The following is a 17,992-nucleotide window of genomic DNA, read 5'->3' as shown; positions in this document are numbered from 1 at the left end:
CAAGAGAATGTCTTCATTTGTTGCGTCATCCACGGTTAGGTTGATGGTTTCTTCCACCTTTTCCTCGACTCAACAATCTCTTGCATAATGACCCATTCTGCCACAGTTGTAACATCTGTCGGAGTTACAATTATTTGTATAGTGGCCATATTTTCTCACATTTGTAGCACTGAATGTTTGATCGGCCGCCTCTCCTCGACTGCGTCTTCTTCCACGCCAATTTGCTTGGCTCGATAGTCATTTCTCATTATAGATTTATTCGTAACTGTTGCCTTGACCACCTCGACCATTCCCGCGGTTTCCACGACCTTTACCTTGAACATTTTGAGTGTAGAGTACTTTTTCATCCTTTATTGATGCCTTCGTTTGGAGCATTTGATCGACTTCTCCTTCTTTTTCTTACGTTGCTCGTGCGCCTCGAGAGAACCGGCAAGCTCATCGACTGTGAACTTCGCTAGGTCCTTCGACTCTTCTATGACACATACGACATTCTCGAAGTTTTCTGTTAACGACCTCAAGATTTTCTTCACAACCCGCATCTCAGGTAGCATTTCTTCATTTTGATTTAGTTGATTCGCCATGGTCTGTACACGTGTAATATAGTCAGATACATTTTCTGACTCCATCTTCATGCTCTCCAACTCGCCATGCAGAGTCTGGAGATGCACCTGCTTGACTTGATCGGTTCCTTTGAACACCTTTTCTAGAGTGTCTCAGGCTTCTTTTGAAGTAGTTGTCCTTGCTATCTTCTCAAAGCCCGCCTCGTCAACAACTCGAAACAACATGTATAATGCTGCCTTATCATTTGATCATAATTCCTTTAGGGCCTTGTTTTGTGCTGCCGTATAACCCATGGTATTCTTCGGTTCATCGAAACCTTCTTCGACCACCTCCCATTCGTCTTGCGAACCAAGAAGAGCTTTCATTTGAATGCTCCAATTCTCATAGTTCATCTTCGTCAATCGTGGTAGTGGCATTTGTCTCATCATGTTCGCCATCGGCTCTGATACCATTTTGTTGAAATAAAATTCGCTATGATATTAATTTGTTGAAATTAGAATACGCTCCGATACCAACTTGTAGAAAATAGACGCTCACTCTGAAACCAACTAATTTAGATAACTCTCACGAGGCTGTGAAAGAGGTGTCGAGAGGGGAGAGACAAGAAGACAAAGAATTCTCAAAAGCCTTTTGCTCTTTTTCTCTTTTTGCTCTGCTATTCCAATGAGAAGTAAAGCCTCTTTATAAATTTTCGTATGGCTAAAATTGACCATAACTATCTAAGTTTTCTCACCCATAAACCATGCTTTCCTAAAATGATTGTTCGCTTTTGACTAAATTTTAAAACCCAAAATTAATTTTTCTCTCATTTAAGTTTATTCCCAATAGTTAACGCGTGGAACATACGTGTATTGGTCCGATATTTCTTTCATGGCTTGGGTTGGTTGTTTTAGGCATCATGTTTGTCAGTTTGGTCTCGCCGGAGGAGCTTACACGCTCTCTCTCTCTCTCTCTTGTTTTCTCTCTACGCACTCTATTGTAGGTGTTTGTTGGGAGTATGGCTGAAGTGGGAGGGTCGTTTGGTGTGTCGTAAGAGTCGAGAGAGTGAGGTGGGGAGGCTGGAATGAGAATTCCGGCGTCTCGCCAAAATTCTCGTGATTTTTTTTTGGTGACTGGGTTTTTTTTATTTATTTTATATTTGTTACATTAAGGTTCTAAGGTGTCTTGAATGTATTGTTCTACTAGTATCTTTCATCATCATCATTATCATCATCAAAGACTTATAATGAGTAGGTTCTCAAGGCGTGACCCCAACGTTAGTTCCAATCCATAGTTCTCATCAGGATCATGATTAGAAAGTGGTTGGAGACCCCTAACTGTACCCATAAGGTGCTCAGAGTTCTCGTAGAGTTCATGCATTTTTCATGGTTCAAACGTAGTTATATTAACTCATAAAGGTACTATTGTGAACCCTTGTTGGAGCAGGTTCACTAAAAAGAAATTAACTGAACCCCTAATAGTCCCCACAAAGAACAAATAAAGCATAGTCAATTCTAAAATGTTATTCATGCCCTCAACAAATCGAGTCGAGTTCATGATTAGGGGTTAGATACCGAACCCCTAATCATTCATGTATAACATTATACACATATTATGCAGGAACATATCATCATAAGAGACATATTATAGTAATCTAGACAGGAATATCCGGTCATAATTTCAATTTCGTTAAATGATGAGTTCATTTCGTCAATTTCTTAAACGAGCATTTTAATCCTTCACATGCTTTTCATCACTCAAATTAGCTCATTTCAATTCTAAAATTTGTTAGCATGCTTATTAATACACACTTCCATCCATACTACAAGCTTATCTTAATTTGAAGTCTCAAAGTGCTGCATACTCGGCTCGATCGTTACTTTACTCATCTGTTCGGGTCCTTAATAAACTCAAAATTTCTTCAAACTCTTTAAATAGGTCCTCTAGCATACCGGTCCCTTTCACATGCATTTTCTTCCCTTTTTAGTTTCTTTCGTTTCAGGCCTCGTTAGTTTTTGTTACCTTCAATACTCATGTAGTTTTCTTCAAGTTAAAGTTAATGGTTCGAGAATAATTAAGTTTCATCAAGAATCGAGGGAAATACAAGCGTTTGCATTATGTATTAAAGTAATACTAAATTTAATTTTATTATTACATCAATTTATTTGCTTACATTTATTTAATTAATTAGAACTTTTATCAATAAAATTTGTAAGAAAATAGCCATATTATATTAAAAATGTAATTTTGAATTAATTAAAATCATTTAACAATTATTAATTTTATTTTAATCTTTCATATGTAATTATTTAATTTGAATTCTATATATAAAAAAAATTGGGCAGTGGGTTCGGCATTTGGGCCGTGAGCCTGATCCATTTTCGCCCATGCGATCGATTTCTCTTATGAATGGTTCGTCCTCCCGAGTACTGTGAAAATCAATTTCTGTAGTTCGTCTTTCATCTAGAGCTACTCGGCCAGTTCAAATTCGTCTGAAGTTCCTATGGGCCACCTCTCAAATCTCGATACCTATCGCCGAAATCGAGACAAATTTCCATGTTGGCCGCCATTATCACTTCCCTAATTCAAGCCAGGTGTTTTTTCTTTTTTTTCTTTTGAATTGATTGTGAATTCGGGTGTTATAATGAACGTCACTTTGCTTGATTCTGGCGCGATTGTGGAGAGCTGAATTAGATTAGTGAGGATGAAAAAATGGGAGATATGAATTGAGAGATAGAACGGGCTCTTTTCGATCGATTTGGAGTATTTTCTGACTGCGGCCATTGTTTTCTTTTATGTTTATATAAAAAGCTTATTTTATGGTCCATTTCATGCGTTGTTCGAATAGTTTCTCTTTTCTTATGAGTAATTATGTGGTTACCTCTGCCATTTGTAAAAGAATTTATCAGAATATTTCCTCTAAATGCTTGCATTCCTCTCACCAATATAAACAAGAAAAACCCTTCTCACGATTCAGTAGAAAGTTGAGAAAGGGAACTAAGGGAGTTAAGAAGGAAGAAGTAAATCTAACGCCTTACACTAGAGATACAGTGAGGAACATATACAATATTCTGAGAAATTGTTCATGGGGTTCTGCTCAAGGACACATAGAGACGCTCCCTATAAGATGGGACTCTTATCTCATCAACCAGGTTCTGAAAACGCACCCTCCATTGGAGAAGGCATGGTTGTTCTTCAATTGGGCCTCTAGGCTGCAAAACTTCAAGCATGACCACTATACATACACAACGATGCTGGATATTTTTGGGGAAGCTGGGAGGATTTCATCCATGAATTATGTATTTCAACAGATGAAGGAGAAGGGGATAAAGATAGATGCAGTTACATATACTTCATTAATGCACTGGCGTTCGAATTCGGGAGATGTTGATGGAGCTATAAGGGTTTGGGAGGAAATGAAAGCCAATGGATGCTATCCGACGGTAGTTTCTTATACTGCTTATATAAAGATTTTGTTGGACAATGGCCGAGTTAGGAAGGCTACTGATACATACAAGGAGATGCTTCAATCTGGGCTATCTCCAAATTGCTGTACTTACACAGTCTTAATGGAATACCTTATTGGCGAGGGTGAGTTTCTCTACTCTTACATATTAGAGAGCTGCATCAGTTTCTATTAATTGTCTTTAACAGTTGTTTTTTTCATTGTCCTTTCAGATAAAGGCAAAGAAGCCCTTGATATTTTTCACAAAATGCAAGATGCTGGAGTATATCCTGATAAAGCGGCTTGCAATATATTGATTCAGAAATGCTGTAAATCAGGGGAGATGCTAGTAATGACACAAATCCTTGAGTACATGAAAGAAAAACGCCTTGTGCTTCGGTACCCTGTGTTTGTTGAAGCACATGAAATTTTAAAAAGTTGTTCTGTAAGTATTACTCTACTCAGCCAAGTTAATCCTCATATAGAAATTGAATCAGTCAGTAAGGGTGAGGTTGTGGATGTTAGTACAAGTTGTAATGTTATTCTTCCCAGTGTAGATTATGAGCTTGTGGCAAATCTGTTGAAGGAGGAGAAACTTATTGCTGTTGACCACATACTGATTGGGATGAAAGATAAGAACATACAGTTGGATTCTTCTATTATTTTATCCATCATTGAAGTGAATTGCAAACGTAATCGACCTAACGGTGCTCTGCTGGCTTTCGATTACTGTTTAAAAAATGGTGTTAAAGTTGAGAGAAATCTGTATCTTACCTTGATTGGGGTTCTCATACGATCAAGTATATATTCAAATCTGTTGGAAATTGTTCAGGACATGTATACGAAAGGGCATTGCCTTGGACTCTATCATGCCACACTTATACTTTATAGGCTTGGCAAAGCTGGCAAACCTCAATATGCAAGGAAAGTTTTTAATATGTTGCCTGAAGAATTGAAGTGCACTGCGACTTACACTGCTTTGGTCGCTGCTTATTTCTCTGCTGGAAGTTTTGGTAAAGGGCTTAAAATTTACGAAACGATGCGAAAGAAAGGATTTACACCATCATTAGGCACATATAATGTGCTGTTAAGTGGTCTTGTGAAGAGCGATAGAGTTGTTGAATTAGATATTTATAGAAGGGAGAAGAAGATATTTGAGATCAGTCATCATTCTCATCACGGTACAATACTGGAGGAAGAAAGGATTTGTGACCTTCTTTTTGGGGAATTGGTATCTTGAGGCCCACAATGATCTTCCTGTACTGGTTCCTGCTCGTGGCTGCTTAGTTCCTCATGTTTACGACATTTGCTTTTCAGGTGCGTATGACATGTTTATTAGCATGACGTTTAAAGATAGTTTTAATAATTCAAATTTACCTCTTTTATCTTTATTTTTAAAATTTAGGTTTCTATACTCATTAACTACTTGAGATTTGGAGTTCTTGTCTATTGGGTCCCTAAAGTTTCTAAATTATACTTTAGTCCATGAGGTTTGAAAAATTGTTCTTGTTAGTCTCTGAGCTCAAACTGACTGCTTGTTGATTAACAGAAAATTGACATTGCAGTTATTTGTTGACTGAATTTGATGATTTGGCAAAATTTATTAACTTTTTAGTGATTAGACCGTGTAATGGGCGACACAGATTTGCTCACAGAGGGTGTTACACCATAATAGAGAGAACTTGGGTAAGAATCATTGTAAGCCTACTGAGTTGTAGAGAAAAATATAGTTGTTAGAGAATGAGGATCGTTACTGTCTGGTCTGAGTGTGGTTCACATTTCGTGGGTTCCACGACGCTGATACGTAGGCTGAAGCTGCTGCTTGTGAGTTGTGTGGTTGAAGAGTGGTTTGTGTGGCTTTGCATTGGAGACATGGACTCAAGACCTTTGGATAAGGATTGGAAATGAAAGCGTAAGCGAAAAGGACGAAAAGGTCATTTTCCAATTATCAAGGATCTTTCTGAATTTTTAATTCCTTATCTAGAGGGATTTCAAGATGTTCAAGAAGGGAAAAATGACCAACAAGGGATCAAGAATTTTTAGGAAAATTATGGATTTTTCGAGAAAATAATAATAAAATATTCGGAAAGTGGCAAATTACCAAAATACCCTTGAGGTTAAGGATAATTACGGATTTGCCATTCTGCTCAAGAATCAGAACCTTCACAGTGCCTTCTGCACAAAATCTTTCGAAACTCGACTCTCAGCCATTGGATCGCCTCCGAACTTGGATATTTTCTAGAACACTCATGGATCATCACATCCAACGGCTAGGAATCAAAACCAAAGTCGGTGAGTCTCTGATCGGAGTAGATATTTCTGACGGATTTTCCAGAAAATCCAACCGACAATTCACGATGATTCTGGAGCTCCCAATGTCGGTTTAAGTTTCCCCGATAAATTCTGAAGTTGGGGAAATCGTTTGGAATAAGAATCGAGCAAGTTCAAGCTCCCAGTCGTTGGCAATAAGTGTTTAGATTTTGGGTCTCCTACTCTTGGATTTCTTCTAAATTCGAGAGAAATTCTCCACCATTCCTCTTCAAACTTGTTCCTATAGCTTCTAAACAAGATTACCCACAATTTCTATGAAGGAATAGAGTCCTGAAAGTGCCTAAAAACCATTCCCCCAATCCAATCCGCCATTGAAGAACTTCAAGGAAAACTCAAAATTCCAATCCGAGGATACACGAGTATTCTTCGAGCAAGGACGACCCCAATAGGTTTCTGCACCTCCAGGGAATGTTTCCATAGAAGACCATGAAGAGAAATAACCTCAAGAACGTTCCCAATTGAAGAAAATTCGTTTTGGATTCAAATTGGAGGCAAGTGTCGAATTCCTATCTACGGCCACTTTTCCTCTTCAAATTAAGGATTCCTTTAGCTTCTGAGGAAGAAGATGAGTAACTTTGATGAAGGAATCAAGTGCTGAAATGTCGTAGAACAAGATACCCAAGAGATCAAAAATCGGAGGTATCGGGTAACTTGCAGACCGAGAGTGGTTCCTCAAAATTAAGATCCCACACTCAAAGTCGTTCCTCCAAACCAATTCCTTTATCTTGAGGAAAGAATAAGGAAGAGGTTTCGTGAAGAAATCGAGCCTCGAAAACCCCTAGAATCGGCTACCCAATAAGAAATCCTCTGTTTTTACTCCGGCAAGAAATCATATTTTGGACGAACTTTGGAAGCAAATATCTTAGGCTACGATCCATGAAAAGGTACGAAATCAATCCCTAGCTCTTCCTTGTAACACCTTAGTTTCATGAAGGAATCGAGGGAAGAAACGGCGTGATAGGAGTTGGGGAGGGCGAGTTACAGACGGCGGCGCAAACGGTTGCGCGCTTCTTCTTCTCGTATGGAGGAAGAAGACGATGATGTGGCCGGTTCATCAACCCAAAACTCGACCTTCCCTCGGTTCTTCTCAATTTTAACCCCCTTTCAGACCGGTTCTCATGAAAAACTCTATGGTTCCAAAAAGTAAACACAATAAGGAGTCTGTGAAAGGAAAGTTGAGGTAATTTGGGTACCAAAAGCTCAAGAATAGAGGTCCCGAACGTCGACAACGAGGTAAGTAGCCACCTTGGACTTTTTGTTAAGAAATACTTATAGGAATCGCTTGGATTTCCATATGAACCCTAAACCAAGTATAAAATTAGGATATATGAAATAAAAACCCTAGGAACCGTAAGTTAAGACTTGAACCGAACAAATTGCTCGAGATTTAGGTAACGTTAAAATAACCCACTAGATGAACTCGCTGCCTATGAAATTTTAATGCTGAGCATATTATAGCATGTTGAGGCTATATATGAAGTTCTGTAGTCATTAGATAAGGATAAGTAGGTAAACCAAGAAATGATGCAAAATGACCATAATGCCCCTAAGGATATCTACCTACCGTTCATGACCTAGATGACCTCCAAATGCTATGAAACCCTGAAGTAGATCTTATTTTATGATGTTTGATGATTCGGTGAAGTTTGAAAGGCATTGGAACACGTTAAGTAGCAAAACCAAGAATTAGGGGTGAAATGACCAAAATACCCCTAGGACTACTTATGAGATTTCAAGGTCTATACGCGCTCCAAATGATTTGCTACTTCTTATAAGGTCGATTATGAAGGACATGAAGATAAGTTTGAGGTTTCAAGTTGATTGGAGTAAGTTTGGAACCTAAACCAAGTTAGGATCCAAGAAACACCTAAAGGAAACACCACAAGACTTTAGACTCTTCTAGAACCCTCTAAAGAACTCCCAAGGAATCTATGACCCTCTGGAACAACTTACATCAAGATGGGTTCATAGGGTTACAAATACAAGTTACAACTTATACCTCAAGGAATTAAGGACCGTAGAAACTTACAAAATTAAGAACCAAGAACAACACTACAAGTTTTACAACTACCAAAGTAAGAAGAATGCTAGGTACCACTCAAGGACGAAGGACACAAGATCCCGAAACACAAGAAACTCAAGAATGCTAGGTAATACTCTAGTCATGTCCAAAGTGACCCATGACCTCCCACCAAGCCGTGCCCAAGAATTCCTCTTCTAGGTGGGATGCCCTGCACCATATTTCCTTTGTAGGATGTCATGCCTCAAGTTTTCCTCACCTAGTAGAGAGCCCTGCAAACTTGCAGGATGTCATGTTTAAGTATGCACTGAGCAAGTGACCTTTACGGTCTATCAAGGGGAGTAGTCTAAGGTCACGAAGGAACAAGAAGAGAGTAAGTTACCTTAGCCACGAATCAAGAACCTCTTAAGACTTCCCACGGTACAGCATGCTCATGACTTAGACTACGCTGCTTGGAATGCATGAAGCCTTGAGCGTAGGTAAGCAGACTGGATTATAGGGCAAGCCCTTGATGGAGTATTAAAACTACATTGCTTGGAACGTAAGAAGTCTTGGATGTAGGTTTTTAGACTATGCCGCTTGGAACGCATGAAGCCTTGGGCATAGGTTAGGCAAACTGTATTATAAGGTAAGCCCTTGATGCAGTATTAAGACTACTATCACTTGGAACGTAAGAAGCCTTGGATGTAGGTTTTCAGACTATGCCGCTTGGAACGCATGAAGCCTTGGGCATAGGATTAAGCAGACTGTATCGAAGGGCAAGCCTTGGACACAGGATTAAGCAGACCGTAGGTTAAGGCTGTGTCGCTTAGAATGCATGAAGCCTTGGACACAGGATTGTTAGGTGCATGTCTAGTGCCGTAAATCCTAGGGGGAGTGTGTTGGAGAACGAACCAAGAACAAAACAAGAACCTAGAAAGTACCAAGAACAAGAGAAAGATCAAGGACTAGAACATGGATCACGATCCTAGTTCTTAGGACAAGAACCGAAACAAAGGACCAAGAACCAAAAACCATAGTACTAAGGCCCTTTAAGGAAAACCAAGGTTTTAGAATTCAAGGACCAAGGTCCTCAAGAAAGATCAAGATAAGAACCCCAAGTCAAGAACAAGAATTAGAGGGCCTAAGTACTTACAAGATCGAGAACAAGAATATAAACAAAGAATGTGGTACCCTAGCATATCAAGGACACAATTAAGAGCCTACAAGTAGGCTACTTACTAAGTCTTGTACTCATTCCTTATTCTCCATTTTTTTTTCCAGGTGATAAGGAGCTTGTCGAGGACGGGAGCGGACTCTGGAGCAGATGTCATAGACAAACCTCACCCGTCGTCTTCAACCCTTTTGTTTTAAAATGTTTTGTGTCTATTCCTTATTTTGTGTTTTAACTATTATGTCGTCTTTTAAATTAGTAATGTGCGCGCACTATTTTGGTATAACGTAAATTATGTTTTAAATTTTAATGGTTTTATCAAGAAGGACAAAAGTTACCTGTCTTTTTGAGTCATCGTGTCAGCCCGGTCCTTACCGTTTGTTTTAGATTTAGATGTAGCAAGATAGAGTTGCTCAATCATCAAATAATTAATATAGAATTGATGAAATTTGTATCTAGTCAACAAATAACTGCTGTCATTTTTCCGTTAGTCCACTAGCGTTCTAGGATGACATATGTCTGAGCAACTATTGAATTCAACTGAGCCATAAGCTGGAGACCGTTGGAGACCATCTAGATATGGGTATAGCATAGGCTGCTATGAGAGGAAATTCACGATCCCCATCCATCTGCATAGTGCAGGCTCTGACATGAGAGACAACAAATAACTGCTATGTCATTTTTCCGTTAGTCAACTAACATTCTAGGCTGACTTATGTCTGAACAACTACTGAACTCAACTGAGCCATAAGTTGAAAACCATCTAGATATGGGTATAGCACAAGATGCTATGAGAGGAAATTCACGCTCCCCATCCATCAACAGGCAGCAGCGTATCTTTGGTGAACGCACACCGGAGAGTTATCGACCATCGTAGATGCCGTAGAGAATGAAAAGATGGGGGAATAACAAGCGTGAGATTGCACACAATCAGCCTTTTTGAGAGGGGGTACCTTCCTCTTTATTTCTCATCCATTTTCAAGTACACTGGGAAATTTGTTAAGAGATTGGAGTAGATTACCATAAATATCTTATGGAAAGGCCACAAGGATGCCATTGGCCTAAATAATATCATCTAGGAAGCACGGACATGGTCATTCAGACACTTTGTAAAGCGTGTGCTTCCTTGTTAATAAGATTTTGACTTCTCTAACCATATCTAATGATGACTCATTCAATCATTATGAACGTCATTATTTCTCATGTTTAAATTAATAATTACAGTACATTTCTTTTTCATTCATGAACAGATTTTACAGAATTCTAGCCTTTCATCTCCTATTAGCAATCTTCTATTATTTTCTTATGATGCAATATATCGCACTCCCTAATGTTTACCAATTTAAGATATTTAGTCATTATAAGCTTATTCTTTTGCTTGCTAATATATTATCCTTGTTATATTCTGTGCATTACTTTGTTATTGACATTCAATCTCAACAGCACATGGAGGCGTAGAATCAGAAAAAAAGTCATGAAGACTATGATGAAAAGAAGGGAGCAAAAATGATGAAATCATCGTTATATGAGAAGAAAAAGGAACTAATGTTGATAACAAATGGAGAAGATGATATATATATAAGGTATGTATTCAATTACATTTATATAAAGTAGCTGAAATACTGTCCTCAACATAACTTGGAAGCACTGTTGCCTTGTTGGATACCAATAAGATAGTCAACATCACGCTAATCAATAGTTGATTTATTGTCATCAATCAACAAGAAATAAAAGCTAACCATTATTGGTTTTAATGACGAAAAAAGGAAAACAAAGAAAGAAAGAAAAGGACTGCCTGTTGTTGTTTCCTAATATGTTGAAGCTATGTAAAGAAAGGTTTTCTGGACACATGTTAGGCTTAAAGATCAGAAGCTTTCCAGCCTAACTAATGCTTCATTTAATTAGAAGAACATACAAAGGAACTAAATCTAACATAATCAGGTTATTTAATTGTGAGATTCCACATTGGTTGGAGAGAGAACAAAGTATTCTTTATAAGGTTGTGGGAACTTTTTCCTAGTAGATGCGTTTTAAAACTGTGAGGTTGACAGTGATACGTAACGGGCCAAAGCAGACAATATTTACTTGCAGGGGGCTTGGGCTGTTACAAATGGTATCAGAGTTAGACACTAGGTGGTGTGCCAGCGAGGACACTGGCCCCAAGGGGGTGGATTGTGAGATCCCACATCGGTTGGAGAGGAGAACAAAATATTTTTTATATGGTTGTGAAAACTTTTCCCTAGTAGATGCGTTATAAAACCATGAGGCTGACGGTGATACGTAACGGGGTAAAGCAGACAATATCTATTAAGCTCGGGAAAGATAGTTTGTTTTGAAGTAAAGTTTTCACTAATTATGAGTCATAATTATAAAGTGTGACGAATACCCAACTTTGGAGAAAAACAAGGGAAAGACAAAAAAAAAAAAGAAAGTGTTTGAGAAGATATTGCTTGTTAACAAATTTGTTACTTTGAAACCTTTTTAAATGCTTAAACCAAGGCACATTAAAGTAGGCATAGACACAGCAATGATAGATATAAAGAAGTATTAAAAAACTTGTCTTGTGGCACTATACAGTCATATGATTTGATGTTACTTTAGGATTATGAAATAATTTTGAAACGGTGAGACTCCATATTATTTAGAACACAGGACAAAAACTACTGAATGGCAACATTTTTATTGAAGGATCTTTGCAGGGACAATGGTTAGAAAAAATGTAATATGACTTTTTTTTTTTTTTTTTTATTCTTTTTAAGTGATAGAATTGATGGATGAACTAGAGACTTTCACCAAAGTTGGATTGTTATCCAATGAAAAAACTGGGGGTAAATTTGAAGAGTTACAAAGAAAGGTGAGCAAGCCTTTGTCCTGGGATCATAGGTATGGCAACACAACGAGGTGAAGATGCCCTATTGTCATTGGTTGCTTGCAAGGACGAGGGATGAGGATGCGAGCGCGGTATGAAATTGCATTCTCCATTTACATCCATGTCAAAAGAACATCGAGAGAATTTCTACGGAAATGATGTATGCATAATTCATTATGTTGCAGAAGAATGAAGGTTTTGTTTGCGTGTCATAATTATCATGATTATAGATCTCATACATATTTGTCTGTCACATGCATCGAGATACTTCTCTATTATAATGAGTACAAACATGCAAATCACGACTTTTAATTTATAACATTTATGTTCTGTCATTATGTTGTGTGGGCCATTTCTCTGTGTGGTGATCGACAAGAGCCCCTTAACGAGTGCTAGCCTGACGAGCTAGGCCCAACAGTGTGCAAGTTTGATTAGTGGGTCCATACTCGTAGCATGGGCCATGCATAGAGAAGTACTGCACATCCAACCTTGGTCGAACTTGAAAGATGCTCAAGGCCATACTATGATATCCTAAAAAAGAATAGGTCCCAGATGCTCAAGGTCATACTATGATATCCTAAAAAAAGGATAGGTCTCATCATGTTGTATGTATTTGCATTCCCCGTCTACAATAGTGGGCTTACTTATTCACTTTTATTGACTATTTCTTCAAATATTTAAGTTATGTGTTACTCTTACCTTTCAAGTAAATATAAGACACCGAATGATTGTGGTATCACAATGAAGGTCATGAAACTAATGTTAGAGTTGCATTTTGTCTATTTTATAGCATTATGGTAAATTCGGATATTGTTTTATATTTCTTATGTTGTAACATGTTACGATAAATATATATATATATATCTATAAATATATATATATATATATATATATATATATATATATATATATATATATATATATATATATATATATATATATATATATATATATATATATATATATATATTCGTTTTATATGTTTTTGTGTTGTTCTAAAGATTTTACTTCGAACGTTTAAGTCATGACATCATTTATAAGCTATTTTAAATGAATATTTTAGTCATGTCATGTCATCCATGTAATAACACTTATTTAAATTAAATTTAGAGTTTTAATTCGATGAAATTGAAAGTTTATGATCCAAATTTACATAATACCGATTAAAATTGACTTTTTTTTTTTTTTTTTTGAAATATTTTACTTAAAAAGAGCATTTAAAAGCTCTCATCTTATCCATCGATCTCTTATCAACAAGAAATTTTGCAATGGTTAATGAAATCAACGATATATTCCTTTTGAGTTCTTGAAATGACTGGAAACGAATCTCTTAAGCATTGCATTTCAATTAATATCTCACTCGATCGGGTCCTCACAGCCCCATCTTTATTGCCTATCAATTTGTTGCACAAATTCCTTAGCTTCGTATTCATATTCCCATCTAAATCTTAGATTTTCATGTCCATAAATATTGCCACACTTTAACATGTAAGCATTCTCTACTTTGAAATTAAGACCACACGATAACAAAGTATCTCGACCAATCATTTCATGCAAATTAAAGTTATGTTCATATATATAATCATTTCATGTAAGTCGATCATTCATAAGTTGTTTGTAATTTCAAAAGATAAGTCCTCACCGACAGAATTATATAACTCACTTTAGATTAAATCGAGTGGTATGTAATCATCCAGTTAACTTTTTCAATTAACGGGTTTTAAAGAAAGATTAAATATTTTATAGCTTAGTCTTATACAAATTCATTGTATAGGATATCTCCATCCACGTGAACCATTTGGATTAATTCACTTATAAGAATCGAAAGAGAAAAAACAAAAGTCTAATATTATAAAATTATACGGATAATCTTACATTTTTCATATAATAGATAATTTTATATTGCAAATAAAATAATAAAAAATATTATTAATTATTAAAAATAAATCAATAATTACGAGACCTTAAGATTCCAACAAAATATTATCAGATGAAATATAAGCGTATAATAAAATATAAGAAAATATTATCATTATATTATGAAAGTTAGATGAAATATAAGCGTATAATAAAATATCACTAAACAAAGATATGAATGTTAATAGTATGATTTTTATATTTATATTTAAAAAGTTTGAAAGGTTATCTACTCATTTAAACATCTTTATGAATTTCATATTCATATAATATTTTCATAAACATTTATCTACTCGATATTTTTTATCGACAATTTTTAAATAATTTAGAATCAAATGACTTTCTCGAAATTGGTGTAAGGAACATATCAATGGAGAATTATGCTTAGAAATTTAACTGACTGACCAGATTCGCTCTTGTTTTTGTGCTTACAGAGAAGATTAAAACCAATCGATTCATAGCCGATTTGAAGGATGAGATCTAGGGTTGGTGGCCCATGCCCCCAAATCAATGGAGAATTATGCTGGCTGACCTGATTCTCTCTTGAGTTTGTGCTTACAAAGAAGATTAGAACCAATCAATTCATAGCAGATCTGAAGGATGAGATCTAGGGTTGGTGGCCTCCCGATTATGCTACAGCCCTGTGACTTTCTATTTTGATGGACATGTATTGTCTAAAGAACAAGCCATAAATGATTGATCACTCTGCCTCGAGCTCTATTGGTCAAAAAAGGCATCGAATTTAAGTTCAACAACAATGAAAATTGATATCAAATAGTAATACAAATATCACCCAATTTTTATTTGATGGGCATGAATATCAAGATTTTGAATCAAGTTGTCATAAAACTTATAATAGGAATACAAGTTGGGCACTTATGAATTATGAAGATGGGAATACAAATAATAGAGATGAGAACATTTTGTTGACGTTAAAGGTAGGAAATCTATAAGAATATATACCATTCCACCTATTAATTAAAATCATCCAAGGACACACAAAATCAAAGCAAAACAAAGAGAACGAAGAACTAGGGACAATTTCATTCACTTTTCAAACAACAAAAAGCATACAAAGAGGATAAGGAATTAATGCTTTTTAGATTAAATTTATCTAATCTACTTCGAATAACCGTTCTTTTTAGCTTTTTTCTTTCGAGTTTTCTCTCAAAATTTTTACAACGTGTTTGCTAAGGAGAGATTTCTATACCCTTATAAAGAAGTTTTCGTTCTCCTCTACCATCGTGATCTGTGTCTGTTTAATCTCTGAAAATTTTAAAAGCTTAACAAGCCTAGTATCAGTGTGAACGGTGTCACTAGAGTCTTGCCTCCTATCTCCTCTAGTACGCCCTCAACATTAGTAACACCCTACTAAACTGTAGGAACACAAAAGTAGTACCATCGAGCCAGGTCTAAGTCAGGAACTTAGTTTTGTAAACACTTTTTGTGTTAACCTTCCTGATGTATTTGTATTTGAATAAAAACTAAAAACTTTCAATTTTAGAAATTGTACCGTTGGATTTACGAAGGTTTCATTCTGTTTTTTAACCTTTAGAGTATAATTTTAAGGTTTTTAAGCTACAAATAGTCAGTGATCATAGCATGAGAGTAACAACTTTTCACTTGACCATAAATTATTTTGAAGGCTATAAATACTCATCCATGTTATTCATGCCAAGAGTTTAGATATTAAAATGAAAGTTACATATTATGATTTTTAAGCCAATTCCTTTGCATTTCTTGTATTTTGATTTGCATGCTAGAATGATTCAAATAGCTTTAATCAGACTATCGGGTAGGGTCATTCGAATAATGAGTTTCCTTTACTTTTGATCTTGATCATCAAGGTAATCTGTTACAAAACTTTCCCTTGAGTTAATTCTTATTGTTTTTGAGGTTCTTGTATAATTTAGATTTGAAGGTCTTGTTCTTCAACAAAATTGTTAGATCATTCATAATTCGAAACCTCAAAAACATTCACTCTTTCTTCCGGCTGAAGTAGTACTTTAAGATATATAGTATCGTGGACAAGCTTTAAATCAATTTCTCGACTAAAATTAAACTTCATAATGGTCAACTAAATTAACCCGATCATAAAAGCATCAAATTAAGTTCATCCCGTAAATAAGCTCAAATCAGAAAGTATTAGAATCAAGTGGTTATAGGATTAATATCATAGTTATTCCCCTAATTTTATTGTAATTGATTCTTAATTTGGTTTAAATTTTAAAATCCTATTTATTGTCCTCTAAATATTAAGTTTTGATTAAGAAAGCATTTTAGTTCTTAATTATTCAACCAATTATTTTATTATTATTTTATGATGACTGTGCTAACTCATATGTCGTAGGTCTGATGTCACTTTCAAAATGAGCTTTCAAATGGCTTAAAATAATTTTTAACAAAATTCTAAAAACTATTAACAATAAATTAAAAAATATTTTTAAATTTTTATTAGTTCAATAAAATCTTTCAACTTTTAAAAAAATAAAAAATAAAAAATATGAGAGGAAAATGGTTAATATTTTTATAATAAAAAAAAGTTTAAACTTTTTTTTAAATTTCAAAAACACTTCCAAAATTAAAAAAATAAAATAAAAAGAAAATTTCCGTACCAAATTTCAATAGTATCGTTAAACTTAAAAAACAATATTAGAAATTTTGAAAATAATCTCCGAAGTAAATAACCGAGACTTTTTAAAATTAAAAAATATTTTAAAAATAAAATTAATAAAACCTACGTGCTCGTTTAGAATCACAAACTAAGAGTGGGATGAAAAGTCTAATAACATTTATAACATTTAAATAACTTACAAGCTACTGACTAAACCGAGATAAAATATATTACCAACCAATTCTTAAAAAAGAGAGAAAAAATCTAACAGTTTTCCGCTATATAAAATATATTTCATAACTAACCTTATATCTTAAATTAAATTTTTTAATAATATTACTTTTTTTTATTATAAATAAAATTTTACTAATATATAAAATATATTTCATAATTATCTTAAATTAAATTTCTTAATATTAATTTTTTATTATAAATAAATTTTTATTAACATTTAATTCGATGAAAATGTATATAGAAAAATATTTAAAATAATTTTTCATACTTAATCTGTGAATTTATTTTTTTAGAATATTTTAAAACTTTTTTTTTTCTTTAACTTCCAAAATTTCAATAATATTTTTAAATAAAAAAATAAAATAAAATAAAAAACCTTTAAACTTTAAAAATAGTTAAAAAATATTTTTAGTGTTAGTTTTAGATAGAAACGATTAATATTTTATTTTAAAAAATACAATTGAAATTTCACAATGGTTTTAAAATATTCTTAAATTTTCAAAATTTTGATTAACACTCTTAATTTTTTTTTAAAAAAACTTTTAAACTTTTTTAAAACTAAAAAAAAAAATAAAAATAAAAAAAGATTCTCTTACTATTAGACTCACATCAACGTTTTGAAAATATTAATAATCTTTTAAAAGTAATATAAAAAAATTTAGAAATAATTTATGAGAGGTCGAAAAATAATTTTTTTTTTATAAATGCAAAGGATAATAATATTATTTAATGAATATTTTTTAAACAATGAGTAATCATATATATATTTTTAAGATTTTAAAATAGTGGAAGGGTATTAATTTTTTTTTTTTATAATTTAATGTTATTTTTTAAATAAATATTCATGGTTTTTTTTTTTAATCTAAAAT

General features: G+C 34.4%; 1 protein-coding gene across 2 annotated transcripts; it reads left to right on the top strand.

The window, feature by feature from the left end:
* The first annotated feature begins 2,914 nt into the window (after window positions 1–2,914).
* On the top strand, window positions 2,915–12,696 carry LOC111470381 (pentatricopeptide repeat-containing protein At2g01390). Of its 2 annotated transcripts, XM_023115946.1 has the most exons (4): window positions 2,915–4,131; window positions 4,219–5,302; window positions 10,933–11,072; window positions 12,249–12,696. In XM_023115946.1, exons 1-2 carry the CDS (start codon window positions 3,360–3,362, stop codon window positions 5,223–5,225), a joined length of 1,779 nt encoding a protein of 592 aa, XP_022971714.1. In that variant the 5' UTR covers window positions 2,915–3,359; the 3' UTR covers window positions 5,226–5,302; window positions 10,933–11,072; window positions 12,249–12,696. The 2 variants fall into 2 exon arrangements, with proteins under 2 accessions (XP_022971714.1, XP_022971715.1); XM_023115947.1 differs by lacking the exons at window positions 10,933–11,072; window positions 12,249–12,696 and adding an exon at window positions 9,600–9,618.
* Window positions 12,697–17,992: the final 5,296 nt, after the last annotated feature.

This window comes from Cucurbita maxima, unplaced genomic scaffold (genome assembly GCF_002738345.1).
Source record: "Cucurbita maxima cultivar Rimu unplaced genomic scaffold, Cmax_1.0 Cma_Scf00044, whole genome shotgun sequence".
NCBI classification, from domain to species: Eukaryota; Viridiplantae; Streptophyta; class Magnoliopsida; order Cucurbitales; family Cucurbitaceae; genus Cucurbita; species Cucurbita maxima.
This window is presented reverse-complemented; position numbering and strand designations above follow the sequence as displayed.

Bases quoted from the DNA above. Each gene is read 5' to 3' on its own strand.
- LOC111470381 (XM_023115946.1), top strand. From the start codon at position 3,360: ATGGTCCATTTCATGCGTTGTTCGAATAGTTTCTCTTTTCTTATGAGT. The intron at 4,132-4,218 runs GTGAGTTTCTCT...TTGTCCTTTCAG, and splicing joins GGAATACCTTATTGGCGAGG to ATAAAGGCAAAGAAGCCCTT.